This window comes from Schistocerca cancellata, chromosome 12 (assembly GCF_023864275.1).
Source record: "Schistocerca cancellata isolate TAMUIC-IGC-003103 chromosome 12, iqSchCanc2.1, whole genome shotgun sequence".
NCBI lineage: Eukaryota > Metazoa > Arthropoda > Insecta > Orthoptera > Acrididae > Schistocerca > Schistocerca cancellata.
The window spans coordinates 160,528,550-160,549,077 of NC_064637.1; the positions used below are offsets into that span (position 1 = coordinate 160,528,550).

At 45.4% G+C, this 20,528-nt stretch overlaps 1 protein-coding gene across 1 annotated transcript in view; it reads left to right on the forward strand.

Moving 5' to 3' along the window:
• The window catches only part of LOC126109787 (synaptic vesicle glycoprotein 2A-like), a 164,085-nt gene that overhangs the window by 68,588 nt on the left and 74,969 nt on the right, over positions 1-20,528 (forward strand). The window contains exons 3-5 of the mRNA XM_049914845.1: positions 2,752-2,913; positions 5,086-5,248; positions 10,931-11,052. Coding sequence (XP_049770802.1) covers positions 2,752-2,913; positions 5,086-5,248; positions 10,931-11,052 — 447 coding nt within the window. The remainder of the gene's footprint in view (positions 1-2,751; positions 2,914-5,085; positions 5,249-10,930; positions 11,053-20,528) is intronic.

Here is a 20,528-nt window from a genome sequence, read left to right on the forward strand (position 1 = left end):
TGGATGAAGCGTCGTCTCACGCGGTCTGCACGTCCAGCACGAACGCTGGTCCAACTGAGGCGCAAGGTGGAAATGGCATGGCAAGCCGTTCCACAGGACTACATCCAGCATCTCTACGATCGTCTCCATGGGAGAATAGCAGCCTGCATTGCTGCGAAAGGTGGATATTCACTGTACTAGTGCTGACATTGTGCATGCTCTGTTGCCTGTGTCTATGTGCCTGTGGTTCAGTCAGTGTGATCATGTGATGTATCTGACCCCAGGAATGTGTCAATAAAGTTTCCCCTTCCTGGGACAATGAATTCACGGTGTTCTTATTTCAATTTCCAGGAGTGTATATTAATTGATGATGTTATTTTCGTAGATACGTGTAATGCACTGCACATATAAATACTGCATTGGTGTGCAGTGTCTAGCTCAATTGTTCCCTGGCTGGAGAAAATGTTTGCTGCTTCTGTGCCATACATTTCTTTGATTTTGTACTTGGAGGTCTCGCTACAGCAAGCAGAAATCTACTAATACCACTATTGCTGGCCCCTCTTTTGATCAGAACAGAGGTGGAATCTTCCTAAACCTGGGTCAGCGGCTTGGAGATAGTGTAGCACATCACCGAAACTGGTCACCAAGTAAAATACAGACATCAAAGAAAGGTTTGCATCACCTTAGATCCGGGATTTCCGGAACCTGTACAGAAAATTTGAATAGAGATAAACACAAACATCATTTCCGCCCTTTTTATTGCTCATGAAAAGAGTTATGTCCTCCATAAACAGCCCTTCTGAATTTATCCCAGGCATGTTCGATAGGGTTCATGTTTTCAGAACATGCTGGCCACTCTAGTCGAGCCTTGTCGTTATCCAGAACGAAGTCATTCACAAGATGTGCACCATGGGGGCTTGAATTGTCGTCCATGAAGACGAATGCCTTGCCAATATACTGCCCATACGGTTGCACTATCGGTCGGATGATGCCATTCACGTATCGTACAGCCGTTACGGCGCCTTGCATGACCAGCAGCGGCGTACGTTGGCCCCACATAATGCCACCCCAAAACAGCAGGGAACTTCCACCTTGCTGCACTCGCTGGACAGTGTGTCTAAGGCGTTCAGCCCGACCGGGTTGCCTCCAAACACGTCTCCGACGATTGTCTGGTTGAAGGCATACGCGACATTCATCGGTGAAGAAAACGTGATGCCAATCCTGAGCGGTCCATTCGGCATGTTTTTAGACCGATCTGTATCGCGCTGTATGGTGTCGTGATTGCAAAGACGGACCTCGCCATGGATGTCGGGAGTTAAGTTGCGCATCATGCAGCCTATTGCACGCAGTTTGAGTCGCAACACGATCTCCTGCGGCTACACAAAAAGCATTATTCAACATGGTGGCGTTGCGGTCAGGGTTCCTTCGAGTCATAATCCGTAGGTAGCGGTCATCCACTGCAGTAGTAGCCCTTGGGCGGCCTCAGCGAGGCATGTCATCGACAGTTCCTGTCTCTATCTCCTCCATCTCCGAACAACATCGCTTTGGTTCACTCCGAGACGCCTGGACACTTACCTTGTTGAGAGCCCTTCCTGGCACAAAGTAACAAAACGGACGCGATCGAACCGCGGTATTGACCTTCTAGGCATGCTTGAACTACGCGCAACACGAGACGTGTACCTCCTTCCTGGTGGAATTATTGGAACTGATCGGCTGTTTGACCCCCTCCGTCTAATAGTCGCTGCTCATGCATAGTTGTTTACATCTTTGGGCGGGTTTAGTGACATCTCCGAACAGTCAAAGGGACTGTGTCTGTGATACATTATCCACAATCAACGTCTATCTTCAGGAGTTCTGGGAAGCGGGGTGATGCAAAACTTTTTTGGATGTGTGTAAGTTTGGAAACTAGACGGCTGAAAGGTGTTTCATTTGACATCACTTAACAAAGTCCAGTTATACCCAACACAGCTGTACTTGATAATAGCTTAAGGCCAACATCATGATAGTAAAATATAGTAATTCTTCCAATGCATACGTGGCATATAGCAAACCAGTGCTTAATAGTATTGGTTAAAAACAGTCTTGGTTGCAATTTTAGTTTTTTTCTTATTTTTCAACTACGCGTTTCGCCTTATTTAGGCACCTTCAGGTTGATCTTAATTTGGTATTTCTTAAAACGATCCTTTAGACAGTGTAGCCAAAGCGCATCGTCGAATACATCAGGCCAACATCGCCTTCCTTAAACCCAGTAAAAACTTTTCCAGCTGGACGCGAGTGACTCCAAGATGTGCATAACACGTTCCCGTTCACAGGGGCGAGTAACAGAATGAGATGGGGCTCAGGTAGTAAGCTTATTACTGTTACTCGCTCCTGATAACGGGAACGCGTTATGCACATCTTGGAGTCACTCGCGACCATCTAGAAAAGTTATTACTGGGTTTAGCGAAGGTGATGTTGACCTGATGTATTCGACGATGCCCTTTGGCTACACTGTCTAAAGGATCGTTTTAAGAAATACCAAATTAAGATCACCCTGAAGGTGCCTAAATAAAAATTTTAAAAAATTAAAAAAAAACTAAAATTGCAACCAAAACTGTTTTTAACCAATACGATATATAATAAAGTTGTTGTGCAATCAAATGGAGGAAATACCAGTCAAACACGGATAATGAGTTCTTAATTATTTGCTGCAGGTATTTGTATGAATATTTCTGCGTAAAGTCCAAGTGCCGAGTGTGCAGTGTGTGTGTGTGTGTGTGTGTGTGTCGGCAGGTCAGGGTCGCTTCCACTACGCGCTGCTCGCCGTGTGCGGCTTCTGCCTCATCTCGATGATCTTCGAGTCCCTGGCTGCCGCCTACGTCACGCCGGCGGCGCAGTGCGACTTCGACATGACGTCATTCGAGAAGGGCTTCCTCGGCGGAACCATCTACATAGGTAAAGCGTGGTGCAATCTGAAATGTCGTAAATACCCATCCGTGAGGGACGTTCGTACTAAGATACTAGAGGCGGTGTGACTGTGCAGCTATTTTGCTAGATAATTCATCATCATGACCATCTCCTTCCAAGAATTAGGTGCTGAAATCATTCACCCATCCATCCATCCATGCATCCTTCCACCCACCCACCTCTTACCTAGCTCTCTCTTTCAAGTCGGTCGATAACTCATCATCTTTTTTGACAACCTGTTGCCTGTCATTCTGTCAATAGTATCATTCCATTTCATTCTATTGTCTTTTATCTTGTCATTAACTGAGAAGATATTGCTTCATTCCTCATTTTATCCATTTTATTATGCAACTTACATATCTCATAAATTTCAGCTATAACATTGTAGAATTTCATTTGTGTTTCCTTTCTTGGTTTTCTTCCCAAAAGTCTTCCAGATGTTCCGCAAAAGCTTGATATTTATTAATCTTATTCTCAATGTCTTTGCCATAGTTAAAGCCGTTATTACATCCTAGACAACGGAAATGGGATAGGTATCCTAAAATTTTCTCATTTATTATTATGTTCTATCTGACTCGATTCTTTCCTTTGAAAGCCATTATATTTGCCTTATTTGCATTCATTAATGTCATAAATGTATACATGATAAAGCAATGGACCCAAGATGGAACCTCGAGGAACAACACATGTAATTAATTCCCCATCACATGAAGACTGACTGCTTACTGCACAGGTAATTTGCAACGACACCCTTTGGTTCCCGTTAGTTAGGTAAGACTCAAACATTTCGCAGCATTGCTGGTGACACCATAATACTCTAATTTATTTATGAGAATGCTGTGGTTCACACAGAATATGTTTTACATTTCAATCTACAATGTGAGTTAAGGATTTGAGTATCTATGAATGGTAGCTCGATTATTTGAAATATACACTAAAGAGCCAAAGGAACTGGTATAGGCATGCGTTTTCGCACACAGATATATCTAAACAGGCAAAATACGGCGCTGCAGTTCGGCAACGCCTATATAGGACAACAAGTGTCTGGTGCGGTTGTTAGATGGGTTACTGCTGCTACAATGGTAGGTTATCTAGATTTAAGTGAGTTTGAACGTGGTGTCATTGACGGCGCACGAGCGACTGGGCACAGCATCTCGGAGGTAGCGATGAAGTGAATATCAGGAATCCGGTAAAACATCGAATCTCCGACATCGCTGCGGAGATCCTGCAAGAACGGGACGAACGGCGACTGAAGAGAGTCTTTCAACGTGACAGAAGTGCAACCCTTCCGCAAATTGTTGCATATTTCAGTGCTGGGCCATCAACAAGTGTGAGCGTGCGAACCATTCAACGAAACATCACCTATATGGGCTTTCGGAGCCGAAGGTCCACTCATGTACCCTCGATGACTGCACGACACAAAGTTTTATGGCTCGCCTGGGCCCACCAACACAGACATTGGACTGTTGATGACTGTAAACATGTTGCCTGGTCGAACGAGTCTCGTTTCAAATTGTACCGAGTGGATGGACTTGTACAGTCATGGAGACAACCATACGAATCCATGGACCCTGCATGTCAGCAGGGGACTGTTCAAGCTGGAGGAGGCTCTGTAACGGTGTGGGGCGTGTGCAGTTGGAGTGATATGGGACCCCTGATACGTCTAGATACGACTCAGACACGTGACACGTACGTAAGCATCCTGTCTGGTCACCTGCACCCATTCGTGTCCGTTGTACATTCCGATGGGCAATTTCAGCAGGACAATGCAGCACCTCACACGTCTAGAATTTCTACAGTGTGCCTCTAGGAACACTCTTTTGAGATTAAACACTTCCTCTGGTCACGAAACTCCACAGACATGAACATTATTGAGCATATCTGGGATGCGTTGCAACGTGCTGCTCAGAAGAGATCTCCACCACCCCTCGTAGTTTACGTATTTTTGGACGGTCCTGGAGGATTCATGGTGTCAGTTCCCTCAAGGACTACTTCAAACATTAGTCGAGTCCAGGCCACCTCGTGTTGCGCCACTTCTGCGTGCTCTTGGGGACCTAACATGATATTAGGCAGGTGTACCAGTTCCTTTGGCTCTTCAGTCTGCGGGTAGGTGCAGCTCGCCGTTCAGGGCAGCTGAGCGCGCTGTGCTTGCTGTGGCAGGCATGATCGTGAGCTCGCACGTGTGGGGCTTCGTGGCGGACACGCGCGGCCGCCGCCTCGTGCTGCTGCTCACGCTGGCCCTCGACTTCGTCTGCTCGGTGGTGGCGGCGCTCATGCCCTCGCTGCCGCTCCTCATCTTCGTCAGGTTCCTCAACGGCGTCTGGTGAGTCACCGTCAGCACGACTGCGATTCTTGTCCCAGTTGGCAACTCTACGTGCCGGATGCCTTATACAGGGTGAACGACAGACTGTAGGGACGTATTCGTGACTAGATTTGGAAGAGGAAGAGAGCTGCATCGCATCCATGTAACAAAAGATGTCCAGTGGTAGAATTCTGGAACACGTATTATGTTCCAGTATAATGACTTTTGTGGAGACTAGAAATCTACTCTGTAGGAATCAGCATGGGTTTGGAAAAAGACGGTCGTGTGAAACCCAGCTCGCGCTATTCGTCCACGAGACTCGGAGGGCCATAGACACGGGTTCCCAGGTAGATGCCGTGTTTCTTGACTTCCGCAAGGCGTTCGATACAGTTCCCCACAGTCGTTTGCTGAACAAAGTAAGAGCATATGGACTATCAGACCAATTGTGTCATTGGACTGAAGAGTTCTTAGATAACAGAACGCAGCATGTCATTCTCAACGAGAGAAGTCTTCCGAAGTAAGAGTGATTTCAGGTGTGCCGCAGGGGAGTGTCGTAGGACCGTTGCTATTCACAATATACATAAATGAACTGGTGGATAACATCGGAAGTTCACTGAGGCTGTTTGCGGATGATGCTGTGGTATATCGAGAGGTTGTAACAATGGAAAATTGTACTGAAATGCAAGAGGATCTGCAGCGAATTGACGCATGGTGCAGGGAATGACATTTGAATCTCAATGTAGACAAGTGTAATGTGCTGCGAATACATAGAAAGAAAGATCCCTTATCATATAGCTACAATATAGCAGGTCGGCAACTGGAAGCAGCGCGCTTCGTTACAGGATCATTTAGTAATCGCGAAAGCGTTACGGAGATGATAGATAAACTCCAGTGGAAGACTCTGCAGGAGAGACGCTCAGTAGCTCGGTACGGGCTTTTGTTGAAGTTTCGAGAACATACCTTCACCGAGGAGTCAAGTAGTATATTACTCCCTCCTACGTATATCTCGCGAAGAGACCATGAGGATAAAATCAGAGAGATTAGAGCCCATACAGAGGCATACCGACAATCTTTCTTTCCACGAACAATAGGAGACTGGAATAGAAGGGAGAACCGATAGAGGTACTCAAGGTACCCTCCGCCACACACCATCAGGTGGCTTGCGGAGTATGGATGTAGATGTAGATAGGGACGCTGTGGGATGCAGTGCTCGCGTTCGCACATCTCATCATCGAGTGCCGCACTATTTCGCAGTTTCTGGCCTTTCTCCGAATAGCATCACAGGTGTCGTGAACATACTGTTGGAAGGTTTACACATAAGGAAGTGGTTCAACGTACACGACGTTTTGCAGATAATCCGGAGGTAAAAATCCAAGGGGGGGGGGGGTTATGATCGGTGATCCAGCAGGCCATCCTACAGGACCTCAGCGTCCTATCCAGCGTCCGGGGAAGAAGAAAAAAATTGGAAATTTGTGGTAAGATCCTACGGGACCAAACTGCTGAGGTCATCGGTCCCTAACCTTACACAGTACTTAATGTAACTTAAGCTAACTTCCGCTAAGGACAACACACACATCAATGCCCGAGGGAGGACTCGCATCTCTGACGGGGTGAGCCGCGCGAACCGTGACAAGGCGCCTTTCACCTCTCGGCTACCCTGCGCGGCTCCGGTTGCTAAGGTGTCGGCGAACTGTAACGCGGAAGTGCCGTGATGCTCCGTCATGCAGAAACCACATAACCTGTAGTATTGAAGCTTCCTGGCAGATTTAAAACTGTGTGCCAGGTCGAGACTCGAACTCGGGACCTTTGCCTTTCGCGGGCAGGTGCTCTACCGCCAGAATTGAAGCTATGAGGACGGGTCGTGAATCGTGCTTGGGTAGCTCGGTCGGTAGAGCACTTGCCCTCGAAAGAGGAACGGAAGGTTCCAAATGATTGGAAAAGAGCACAGGTAGTCCCAGTCTTCAAGAAGGGTCGTCGAGCAGATGCGCAAAACTATAGACCTATATCTCTGACGTCGATCTGTTGTAGAATTTTAGAACATGTGTTTTGCTCGAGTATCATGTCGTTTTTGGAAACCCAGAATCTACTATGTAGGAATCAACATGGATTCCGGAAACAGCGATCGTGTGAGACCCAACTCGCTTTATTTGTTCATGAGACCCAGAAAATATTAGATACAGGCTCCCAGGTAGATGCTTCCGGAAGGCGTTCGATACAGTTCCGCACTGTCGCCTGATAAACAGCGTAAGAGCCTACGGAATATCAGACCAGCTGTGTGGCTGGATTGAAGAGTTTTTAGCAAACAGAACACAGCATGTTGTTATCAATGGAGAGACGTCTACAGACATTAAAGTAACCTCTGGCATGCCACAGGAGAGTGTTATGGGACCATTGCTTTTCACAATATGTATAAATGACCTAGTAGATAGTGTCGGAAGTTCCATGCGGCTTTTCGCGGATGGTGCTGTAATGTACAGAGAAGTTGCAGCATTAGAAAATTGTAGCGGAATCCAGGAAGATCTGCAGCGGATAGGCAGTTGGTGCAGGGAGTGGCAACTGACCCTTAACATAGACAAATGTAATGTATTGCGAATACATAGAAAGAGGGATCCTTTATTGTATGATTATATGATAGCGGAACAAACACTTGTAGCAGTTACTTCTGTAAAATATCTGGGAGTATGCGTGCGGAACGATTTGAAGTGGAATGATCATATAAAATTAATTGTTGGTAAGGCGGGTACCAGGTTGAGATTCATTGGGAGAGTCCTTAGAAAATGTAGTCCATCAACAAGGGAGGTGGCTTACAAAACACTCGTTCGACCTATACTTGAGTATTGCGCATCAGTGTGGGATCCGTACCAGATCGGGTTGACGGAGGAGATAGAGAAGATCCAAAGGAGCGCGGCGCGTTTCGTCACACGGTTATTTGGTAACCGTGATAGCGTTACGGAGATGTGTAACAAACTCGAGTGGCAGACTCTGCAAGAGAGGCGCTCTGCATCGCGGTGTAGCTTGCTCGCCAGGTTTCGAGAGAGTGCGTTTCTGGATGAGGTATCGAATATATTGCTTCCCCCTACTTATACCTCCCGAGGAGATCACGAATGTAAAATTAGAGAGATTAGAGCGCGCACAGAGGCTTTCAGACAGTCGTTTTTCCCGCGAACCATACGCGACTGGAAGAGGAAAGGGAGGTAATGACAGTGACACGTAAAGTGCCCTCCGCCACACACCGTTGGGTGGCTTGCGGAGTATAAATGTAGATGTAGGTGTAGATGCAGAAGACAAAGGTACCGAGTTCAAATCTCGATCCGCCACACAGTTTTAATCTGCCAGGAAGTTTCATATCAGCGCACACTCCGCTGCAGAGTGAAACTCTCATTCTGGGAACCTGTAGTATTGCCAAAGGCACCTTCTCGAGTAGTCTCGGCAGAGTGTTCCGCAGGAAGTCCAAGTACGTTCGTCCATCGAGGCATTGTGGTACAATAACCGGTCCAAGTATGTGGTCGCCAAGAATCCCTGCCCTCATACTTATGCTGAACCCATGCTGATGAGACGCCTCAGCCATTCCCCCAGGATAGCCTGGAGCCCACAGATGACGATTACGCAGATTGATGATGCTAGTTCCGGTAAAGTTTGCTTCACCGGTAAAGAGATGACATAAATCCCATAATTATGATAGTCTGATGAAAAAAAATCGACAAAACCCTTCCTGCAAAGGGGAATCCTCTGCTGATAATCCTTACACTCGCAGCAGGTCATAGGGATAGCAGCGGTTCTCATGCAGGATACACAAAACCGTACTTTGGCTTACACCGTGTGCTGGGGCAACTTGCCTGGAGCTTGTACCAGAGTTCATCTCAACATCCTCTAGATGCTGATCCTCCAAATCTGGTGTAGGCACAGTCCGCCACCTCCCTGCACGTTCGTCTGTCTGAAAGGACTCATCATCACACAAACGCAAAAAAAAAAGCTTGAAGTGTTGTGTGGAGTGGTTGGTGTCTGTGAGCCCTTTTGTTCTGGTACAGTCGTGACGCCTCCCGACAGCTTTCATCTGCTTGGCTGCACACAAACACAATCTCGGCTTCTTCCCGACACGGATACCGAACCATTCTGCTGCTTACATTACGCTGCGTCAACCACACAGTCCGCAAAACATGAGGAACACACGGCACGGCACGTGATCAGAGGAACCGTCATTCGTCAGTGGCATCTACCGTGGCAGCGACGCATTTCCGGACACATGATCAAAGGACCTTTTTCCCTCTATTTCCAGTCAGAAATCCGTCCCTGCAGTTTGTTGCCTTTATTAATGTTCACCCTGTGTACTACGATGGTCCGAAACTTAAGGTAACAAACCGGTTTATTTCAGATAGTCAAAGACATTCTCAAAGTTCCTATTCCTTTTACCAATATGACAAGTACAGTTTTAACTATCATTTCCTCAATCGAACAGACCTTGAAGCTTTGTTTTTGAAACATATGAGTTCGCTATTAACTGCAGAATTTTTTTTTTTTTCACTACTGCAGTTTTATCCGTAAGGGTAATATCAAGTGGTGCACCGATAAGCAAAAAAGAAAAAAAAAATACAGAATGTCCGAGGAGGAACGGTTAACATTGTGGATATGACAGAAACGATCACTCGAAGCAAACAAAAAAAACCTAGTATTCAACACAAGGGTCTGGCTTTAAATGTTTTAGAAGAAATACAAATAATACGCAGCATTGACCATGATTCGCCGGGCATTTTGAATGAACATACTTCAATAACCAGGTAGCCCTCTGCAATAACTTTTCTGGCTGTTGACATACTTTCCGGGATGTGAGGTCGTGGTCCAAGAACTTTTCTGCTCCTTACGTTTCGTCCAGGACTGCGCTGGACTTCCTCAGAGGCGCTGCTCCGCTGAGTCTTGTCGACTGTCGGCAAGACTCAGCGGAGCAGCGCCTCTGAGGAAGTCCAGCGCAGTCCTGGACGAAACGTAAGGAGCAGAAAAGTTCTTGGACCACGACCTCACATCCCGGAAAGTATATCAACGGCCATGTCAACCGGTCGTGAAAGCCTTCATTCTACAATAACTTTTCTTTTTCGAAACAGAGTCCAGTGTCATTTCCTTCTCCTTCTGGTTTTTCATTATTGTACGTTACACAAGTGTATTTCTTAACTGAGTCAGTATTTTCCCCACTGCTTTGATAGTCCTTAATCAGGCTTAGCTGCTATACGGAATTTGTGCATTTCCCATAGTAAGAACTTCAAGTTTCGACCAATGTCCTCTTTTGATAGAAGTTCGCACATTTTTTGGTTTCTTAGCCTCTGACTACAGCGCAAACCTGCGACCGCAGCGGTCGCGCGCTTCCAGACTGTAGCGCCTAGAACCGCTCGGCTTCCTCGGCCGGCTCACTTTTCTGTCTATAATGCTTCTGACATTAATGGTCCAAACAAACAGAAAGAAAGTTTCATCTCTAGCAAGAAGCCATACGCTTGAATATTTCTGGTATCTGAACTGCAGATTTTTCAGCGCTCATTTAACTTTAGGACTCTATATCCCAGAATGAAAAAAGTGGACTTGTACCACTATTGAAATAAACCCTTCATATAAAGTAACTGGAATATGCATGATTATCATAGCAGTTGCGTCGTTCGTGACAGAACGTGACGTGCCCGCTACAAACGTTTCCCTGAGGCAGCCGTGTTTCATCCTCAGGATCTGCGGGCCGTCGGCCGTGACGTACGCCTACCTGGGCGAGTTCCACGCCTACAAGACGCGCACCCAGAGCATGGTCTACGCCTGCATCTTCATCGCTTTCGCCATCATAGCGCAGCCGGGTGAGTTCTCTCAGCTACTCCCCTAACATCCTTCAACCTCTTGTAAACATCGTTGCTAAAGTGTGGAAGTGTTTCAGTGAGCGTTTCTTTTACATGCTACTCGATCCACAAACGAAACAAAGGCACATCCTACTTATGCAGGGGATCTCAAATTCATTCCACATTTCTGGATTTCCAGAAGGCTTTCGACTGATGACCTCAGATGTTAAGTTCCATACCGCTCAGAGCCATTTGAGCCAGAAAGCTTTCGACGCCGTTCCTCGCAAGCGGCTTCTAACTAGGTTGAGAGCCTGTGGATTATCGCCTCAATTGTGCGACTGGACCTGTGATTTCCTATCAGAAAGGTGACAGTTTGTAGCAAATGATGCGAAGTCATCGGATAAAATTCCTGGAGTTCCCCCAAGGGTGTGTTATAGGTCCTCTGCTGTTTCTAAACTATATGAACTATAAGTTTCTTTTCATTTACGTCTATGGTCACAAACGTTTTGTTAACATGTGATTCTTGAGTTTCTCCCGGTGTATTTGATAATCAAAATATCCACGGGTGTGCTGCCGGTCTATAGTGTCCAACGGGCACAATATTTCGGCGATCATACATGTCGCCATCATCAGGTGAACTGACGGACTGAGCTCCTGTGAACGTGCCGGCACGGAGATCCGTACGCTATGGCTGCTCAGAGGGAACTGGGTTCAGTCGCGGCGGCGGCCGATTTAAATACCCTCCGCCCGCGGCGCGCTCCCTCCGCCGTCCGCGCCCCGCGCCACGGTCGCGCGGTGGAACAGATTGCGACGGCGTCTGAGATGACGTCGGTGTGATGGCTCTGTCCGCCGTGGTCGTCACAACTATACGTTTGCTCGATTTACTCTTGATTAACCCAATCGCTGGTTCCCAAGCCTTGCTAAGATTATAGCCACAGTCACGGTTTATGAGGTCGTCATTGGTGCGAATTTCGATGGCCTCTCTAACAACGTCGTCCCAGTATCTCGACGTCTGTACCAGAATCCTCGTGCGGTCATACTCCATGGCGTGATTTTCCGACAAACAATGTTCAGCGACCGCCGACTTGCTCGGATACATCAGTCGAGTGTGCCTCTGGTGTTCACGGCATCGATCCTCGACGGTACGAACCGTCTGACCAATATACGACTTGCCACATTGACACGGAATCTGGTACACGCCGGCCTTCCTCAAACCGAGGTCATCTTTAGCGCTCGCCAGCAGTGCACGTCATCTCAGACGCCGTCGCAATTGTTCCACCGCGCGACCGTGGCGCGGGGCGCGGACGGCGGAGGGAGCGCGCCGCGGGCGGAGGGTATTTAAATCGGCCGCCGCCGCGACTGAACCCAGTTCCCTCTGAGCAGCCATAGCGTACGGATCTCCGCGCCGGCACGTTCACAGGAGCTCAGTCAGTCAGTTCACCTGAAGATGGCGACATGTATGATCGCCGAAATATTGTGCCCGTTGGACACTATAGACCGGCAGCACACCCGTGGATATTTTGATTTTTGTTAACAGATTACCGGTTTCGGTCTTTAATGACCGTCATCAGATCTGTTTCATTAAAAACAAAGTCCTAATGTACTGACGATGTCGCAGCTATATGAACTATTTTAGAGACAACGTCAAGTGCTGTCTTACACTGCTTACAACCGATGCCGTCGTTAACCACCTAGTAAATAACCATCTAGTAAAGCTTTCTCGGCGGATATGTTGCAGCCTTCACGGCTTTGCCGCCGGATGACGTGCAAATCGCACAGTATTTCCTCGCCGCAATTGTCCGACATCTCCACGTGGTTAAACCTAGATGGCTTGGTACGACTGACGGTTCTCGCACGTCGAGGCCCCTATGTACAGGGTGATTCAAAAAGAATACCACAACTTTAGGAATTTAAAACTCTGCAACGACAAAAGGCAGAGCTAAGCACTATCTGTCGGCGAATTAAGGGAGCTATAAAGTTTCATTTAGTTGTACATTTGTTCGCTTGAGGCGCTGTTGACTAGGCGTCAGCGTCAGTTGATGCTAAGATGGCGACCGCTCAACAGAAAGCTTTTTGTGTTATTGAGTACGGCAGAAGTGAATCGACGACAGTTGTTCAGCGTGCATTTCGAACGAAGTATGGTGTTAAACCTCCTGATAGGTGGTGTATTAAACGTTGGTATAAACAGTTTACAGAGAATGGGTGTTTGTGCAAAGGGAAAAGTTCTGGACGGCCGAGAACGAGTGATGAAAATGTAGCACGCATCCAGCAAGCATTTGTTCGCAGCCCAGGAAAATCGACTCGCAGAGCTAGCAGAGAGCTGCAAATTCCACAATCAACTGTATGGAGAGTCCCACGAAAAAGGTTAGTTATGAAACCTTATCGTCTGAAATTGGTTCAAGCACTGTCTGCAGCTGGTAAGATTAAAAGACTCGATTTCTGTGATTTTATCCTTGCTCAAATGGAAACAGATGAATCTTTCGTTTCAAAGATTGTGTTTAGTGATGAAGCAACTTTCCACACTAACGGGAAAGTCAACCGTCACAATGTCTGTATATGGGGCACTGAGAATCCGCGGGAAACAACTCAGTATGAACGTGAATCGCCTAAGGTGAACGTTTTCTGTGCCATTTCAGCCAATAAAGTTTTTGGTCCCTTTTTCTTCGAAGGTGCTACTGTAACTGGACTACAGTATCTGGAGATGTTAGAGAATTGGCTGTTCCCTCAGCTCGAACAAGAAGCACAACAATTCATATTTCAGCAGGATGGAGCGCCACCACATTGGCACTTATCTGTCCGTAACTATCTGAACGTCAACTACCCGAGGCGTTGGATCGGCCGCCAGGCAGCCCGTGACAGAGCACTTTATCACTGGCCTCCAAGAAGCCCTGATCTTACCCCCTGCGATTTTTTCTTATGGGGCTATGTTAAGGATATGGTGTTTCGGCCACCTCTCCCAGCCACCATTGATGATTTGAAACGAGAAATAACAGCAGCTATCCAAACTGTTACGCCTGATATGCTACAGAGAGTGTGGAACGAGTTGGAGTATCGGGTTGATATTGCTCGAGTGTCTGGAGAGGGCCATATTGAACATCTCTGAACTTGTTTTTGAGTGAAAAAAAAAACCTTTTTAAATACTCTTTGTAATGATGTATAACAGACGGTTATATTATGTTTCTTTCATTAAATACACATTTTTAAAGTTGTGGTATTCTTTTTGAATCACCCTGTATAGTAGAACACGCTCGCGAAGAATGCGCAGGCGCGGGAATCGCGCAAGTGCAATGGTTTGCGGATAGACGGAGGAGGAGGAGATTAGTGTTTAACGTCCCGTCGACAACGAAGTCATTAGAGGCGGAGCGTAAGCTCGGGTTACGGAAGGATGTGGAAGGAAATCGGCCGTGTCCTTTCAAAGGAACCATCGCGGCATTTGCCTGAAACGATTTTAGGGAAATCACGGAAAACCTAAATCAGGATGGCTGGAGACGGGAGCGGATAGACGGTGCCGTACTAAAACGCCATCTGCCGAAAATCGCAGAGCGGCCCTACCGCTCCTGCTCTTTACGCTATGTTTACTAATAGCGCGGTCAGGCTTTATTCACTTAAAAAAAAAAAAAAAAAAAAAAACCAGCGGTAGACCAACGTTATGACGGGTCTTTTATCGAAAAATCTTGATTTTCGCGTCGTGATTTAATCCCGCATCCTTGTTGATGAGATTATCATCTGTAAGGATGTGTGTTGCTTCCTTAATGACGCAGTCCCAGAAACATGATGCTGCATATAAAACATCCGTCTTTTCATAAATCAAACTATGTGCTGTATTCAGGCAGTGTTCCGCAATTGCCGACTTTCCCGGTTGGTGTAGGCGTGTATGACGGTGACGTTCATCGCAGCGTTCTTGTGCTGTGCGGCACGTCTGGCCTACATATGTCGCTCCACACAAACTTGCACACACCACATTTCCTCAGGCCAAGATTATCCTTAAGGGGCTCCGGAACGCCCTATACTTGCAATGTTAAAATAACGCTTATAAATTACATCTTTCCTCACAAAGTATTTGAGGTAGGAAGTTGAACTTTTTACAGATTATTTATTGGAATATGGGCTACAACTTAACACAGGGATTTTACAAAATTTTAGTTCAGTTATTAAAGATGATTTTTTTTCAATTGTAATGAAAATTCACAACTTTTTTTGCAATTTTTTTATTTATATATTCAAAAATATAAAGTTTTTTGGAAAAAGGCTGTGTTAAATTATGCAGAAGGTACTGTGTAATATTTACTGAAAGTTTGAAACAAATATGTTTGGAAGATCCTTAGAAAACATGTAATTAGTATGAGAAAATAAAAGTTTTGGGAATCGAGCGACAAAGATTGGATTAACTTTTTAGTGCATTCCAGGTCCATAAGATGGATTATCTTCATCCTCTGCAAACTCCTCCTCCAGCTTCCTCTTGTTCCTCCTCCTGTTTACTCTTGCTTGTATTTCTAGACTCTTTACAGTCCTGTCTGCAGCCCGAAGGCGTTCCTTGTCTAAAGCAAGCATCGCTCGTACCATGTTAGAACCTATCTTCATTCCCATATTTCTAAATACCTTGCACCTTACAATGTGGCCATCATTGAAAGTCGCAACAGCATCATACACACCAAAGTGAAGTGTTTCTATTCCAACAAATACAGTCTTGGGGATTCTCGACCATACAACACTATTTACACTTTCATTGGGGTTTTGAGTTTTTCCGTGAATACACTTTTTCAACAGTTCAGGTGCTGCTAAGTCTCTGAAAATAGGTTAGCCACAACACATACTTTATCTCACATCACTAAAATGTACCTGATGAACACGGACGTTAATAATAACACCATTTGACAGCAGTTTAACAGCGCCACAGTGGGTCACGCCCATGTAGAACACATTTCAAAAAAAAATTTAAAAATAGCTGTAGTCTTCGGAATTGAATAAATTATATATCTATTAAAAGGTAATAATCTGCAGATTCAGAAAACGCAAAAAAGTAAAAATTGAACTTTTCATGATTTTGAGCCTTTCCGGAGCCCCTTAACCGAACGCAATAGGTTCTTCAGTTTTGCAGGTGGTAGAAAAACACATTTAATCTCATATTTTCCGATTGCTGGAGACGTGGCACTAAAAATACGGAAAGAAAGCCAAAGTGGTGGGTGTCTTCGTATCTTCAATCTGCTCCATGGATTGAACCCGATTGGGCCTGAATGTATCCCGTCTCTCACAATAAGCGTTTTGTCGGAGCACTTTCAGATGATGTATTTCATTCGACAGTCTTTCAGGGTCAGATACCACGTATGCTCCATGAACTAGTGTACATAATGCAGTACCGCATTGTGCTGGGTGATGGCAGCTTGTGGTCTGCAGATATAGATCTGTACGCGTTGGCTTGCGGTAGACGCTGTGTCCCAAGGTTCCACCTGCTTCCCCTCGTATTAGAACGTCAAGAAAAGGTGAAGTACCATATTTTTCCACTTCCATTGTGAAGTCTATGTTCAGATGGAGCGAATTTAAACGCTGAAGAAACGTAAGTAGAGTATCAAAACCATGTAGTCACACCGCAAAAGTATCAGCCACGTACTGCAGGAAACAAGATGGTTTGAGAGTGGCTGACTGCAGTGCTTTTTCTTCAAAGTTCTCAATAAAATATTTGTATGGTGCAAAAAATGGAAAATGACCGTGAACAACAAAAAGTGTGTGGTCTTACACGTGTGAACTGCGAAGTACCTGTTAAATTTCAACTACACGATAAATAATACAAAATTAAAGGTTATCGATTCAACTGTATACCTACACGCATTGTAGTGACGTACACTTGACACATACACTTACGTATGCAGTTCTCAAACTTCGGAAGGAACGTTGCCCGCGGGCTCGAAGCATACAGAAAACCTTTCCAATTACCCGGCTGAACCTGCACAGCCATTCATGAAACACGACTTTGAACAATTTTAATAAACGTTTCTGGAACAGTGATCAATATTTTTTTAAGATTTTTTGTTTTTAAAATTCAGTCTTGATAACACCACGTATGTTACAAGACCATAGGTGACCGGTTTCGGTCATATCACATGACCGTCATTAGACCTGTAATTTAATTTAGAAAGTAATAGAAACCTTACTAGATTTACAATAAAATATGACATAATGCTTGTAAGGATAAAATACAATAAGACGGGTTATACCCATGGCATCCTTCGAAGGTGGTAGGCGGAGTACTCTTCTCAGCTGGAGAAATGTCGTGTGGCTAGGGCCTCCCGTCGGGTAGACCGTTCGCCTGGTGCAGGTCTTTCGATTTGACGCCACTTCGGCGACCTGCGCGTCGATGGGGATGAAATGATGATGATTAGGACAACACAACACCCAGTCCCTGAGCGGAGAAAATCTCCGACCCAGCCGGGGATCGAACCCGGGCCCTTAGGATTGACAGTCTGTCACGCTGACCACTCAGCTACCGGGGCGGACTGCTGTGATGTCAACTGGTGCCAGCAAGTGACGGGCATATGCTTAAATATGAAGATGCTCCGCCTACCTCTTCTGCCCCCACCTCACATCAACCAATCAGTATAAAAATGGGTTCGCATAATCGCCAAAACGTAAAAAAACACCAAGTACAATAACATAAAAACAGTTACGTGTAATGTCTCTTTACAACCATGGAATTACCTAAGTATTGCATAAAATATCAATTAAAAGCATTAAAATAACTGTACCGACGATGTATACTCAGTGTGCCCTCTATCGGCTAAGGTGGTACTACCGCAATGGTTTCAAAGTCAACCATGTTGTGAAGGTCTTTGGCATTGCGGCATCATATCGATATGTGAGTTGTGACTCGACTGCAAGTATACACCTATGCTGGATTCAGTCTGCCTGTCTTATATTAACTTTATTTGCCATTGGTGATGTATGTAATAATGGAATGTTCAGCTGCAGAGTGCTATGATATTACATTCACTTTTTAAAATGTCATAAAACTAATTTATTAAAAATTGAGTCATATCTCGTAATATTTCTAGTTGGAAGTTTAAGATTATGATATAAATATTTACGTACTGATCTAAGGTACATTTCTGCCATGGATACAAAAGGGTCCTATGATATTCTGAACAAAAGAGTACATACGTGTTCATAGAATTTCGTCAAAGAGGTCATTTTTTCACGAAAATCCAACTGTTCATTGAAGAGGTAGGCTCGTCACTTGCTGGTACCAGTTGACATCACAGCAGCTGAGTACTCGGCCTACCATCTTCTAAGGTTGCCATGAATATAACACGTCTTATTGTATTTTATCCTTATAAGCATTTTGTCTTATTTTATTGTAAATCTAGTAAGGTTTCTATTACTTTCTAAATTAAATTACACGTCTGATGATGGTCATGTGATATGACCGAAACCTGTCACCTATGTTCTTGTAACATACGTTGTGTGATCAAGACTGAATTTTAAAAACAAAAAATCTTAAACAAGACTTTACTTTTACTCCACCTTTTCTTCCTTCTTTTCTTTGAGTCAGCAGTATTCTCACTGGTTTAATGCGCCGCTCCACGATTTTCCTCACCTGTGCCCATCTTTCTGTCTCAGAGTAGCAATCGAAACCTATGTCTTAAATTATTTGCTGGATGTATTCCAATCTACATCTTCCTCTACAGTTTTTCCCCCTACAGCTCCCTCTAGTACCATGGAAGTTATTCTCTGATGTACTGACAGATGTCCTACCATCCTGTCCCTTCTTCTTGTCAGTGTCTTCCACCTAGTCCTTTCCTTACCGGTTCTAAGGAGAACCTCCAGATTTCTCACCTCATCAGTCCACCTAAACCTCAATAATCTTCTGTAGTGCCGCATTTCAAATAATTCGATTCTCTTCTGTTTCCCCGCAGTCCATCTATCACTACTGTACAATGCTGTACTCGAAACGTACATTCTCAGAAAGTTCTCCCTCAAATTAAGGCCTGAGTTTGACACCAGTAGACTTCTCTTGGCCGGGAACGCCCTTTTTGCCAGCGCTAGTCTGCTCCTTGCTCCGTCCGTTATAGGTTATACTGCTGCCTAGATACTTTGTCTACTTCGTGATCTCAAATCCTGATGTTAGGTTTCTCTCTGTTCTCATTGCTGTTACTTCTCAATACTTTCGTTTGTCTTAGATTTATTCTCAATCCATATGCTGTACTCATTAGACTGTTCATTCCATGCGGCATATCCTGCAATTCTCATTCACTTTCACTGAGCATATCAATGATACGAGCAAATTTGATCAGTAATACCGTTTCACCTTGACTTTTAATCCCACTCTTGACCATTTCTTTTATTTTCGTTATTTCTTCTTCGATGTATGCCTACAGGACAGCAGGAGCGAAAGATTACATTCTGTCGTACACCCTTTTCAAATCGAGCACCTGGATATTTACCTTCCTGTATTACAGGGCTATTACAAATGATTGAAGCGATTTCATAAATTCACTGTAGCTCCATTCATTGACATATGGTCACGACACACTACAGATACGTAGAAAAACTCATAAAGTTTTGTTCGGCTGAAGCCGCACTTCAGGTTTCTGCCGCCAGAGCGCTCGAGAGCGCAGTGAGGCAAAATGGCGACAGGAGCCGAGAAAGCGTATGTCATGCTTGAAATGCATTCACATCAGTCAGTCATAACAGTGCAACAACACTTCAGGACGAAGTTCAACAAAGATCCACCAACTGCTAACTCCATTCGGCGATGGTATGCGCAGTTTAAAGCTTCTGGATGCCTCTGTAAGGGGAAGTCAACGGGTCGGCCTGCAGTGAGCGAAGAAACGGTCGAACGCGTGCGGGCAAGTTTCACGCGTAGCCCGCGGAAGTCGACGAATAAAGCAAGCAGGGAGTTAAACGTACCACAGCCGACGGTTTGGAAAATCTTACGGAAAAGGCTAAAGCAGAAGCCTTACCGTTTACAATTGCTACAAGCCCTGACACCCGATGACAAAGTCAAACGCTTTGAATTTTCGGCGCGGTTGCAACAGCTCATGGAAGAGGATGCGTTCAGTGCGAAACTTGTTTTCAGTGATGAAGCAACATTTTTTCTTAATGGTGAAGTGAGCAGACACAATGTGCGAATCTGGGCGGTAGAGAATCCTCACGCATTCGTGCAGCAAATTCGCAATTCACCAAAAGTTAACGTATTTTGTGCAGTCTCACGGTTTAAAGTTTACGGCCTTTTTTTCTTCTGCGAAAAAAACGTTACAGGACACGTGTATCTGGACATGCTGGAAAATTGGCTCATGCCACAACTGGAGACCGACAGCGCCGACTTCATCTTTCAACAGGATGGTGCTCCACCGCACTTCCATCATGATGTTCGGCATTTCTTAAACAGGAGATTGGAAAACCGATGGATCGGTCGTGGTGGAGATCATGATCAGCAATTCATGTCATGGCCTCCACGCTCTCCCGACTTAACCCCATGCGATTTCTTTCTGTGGGGTTATGTG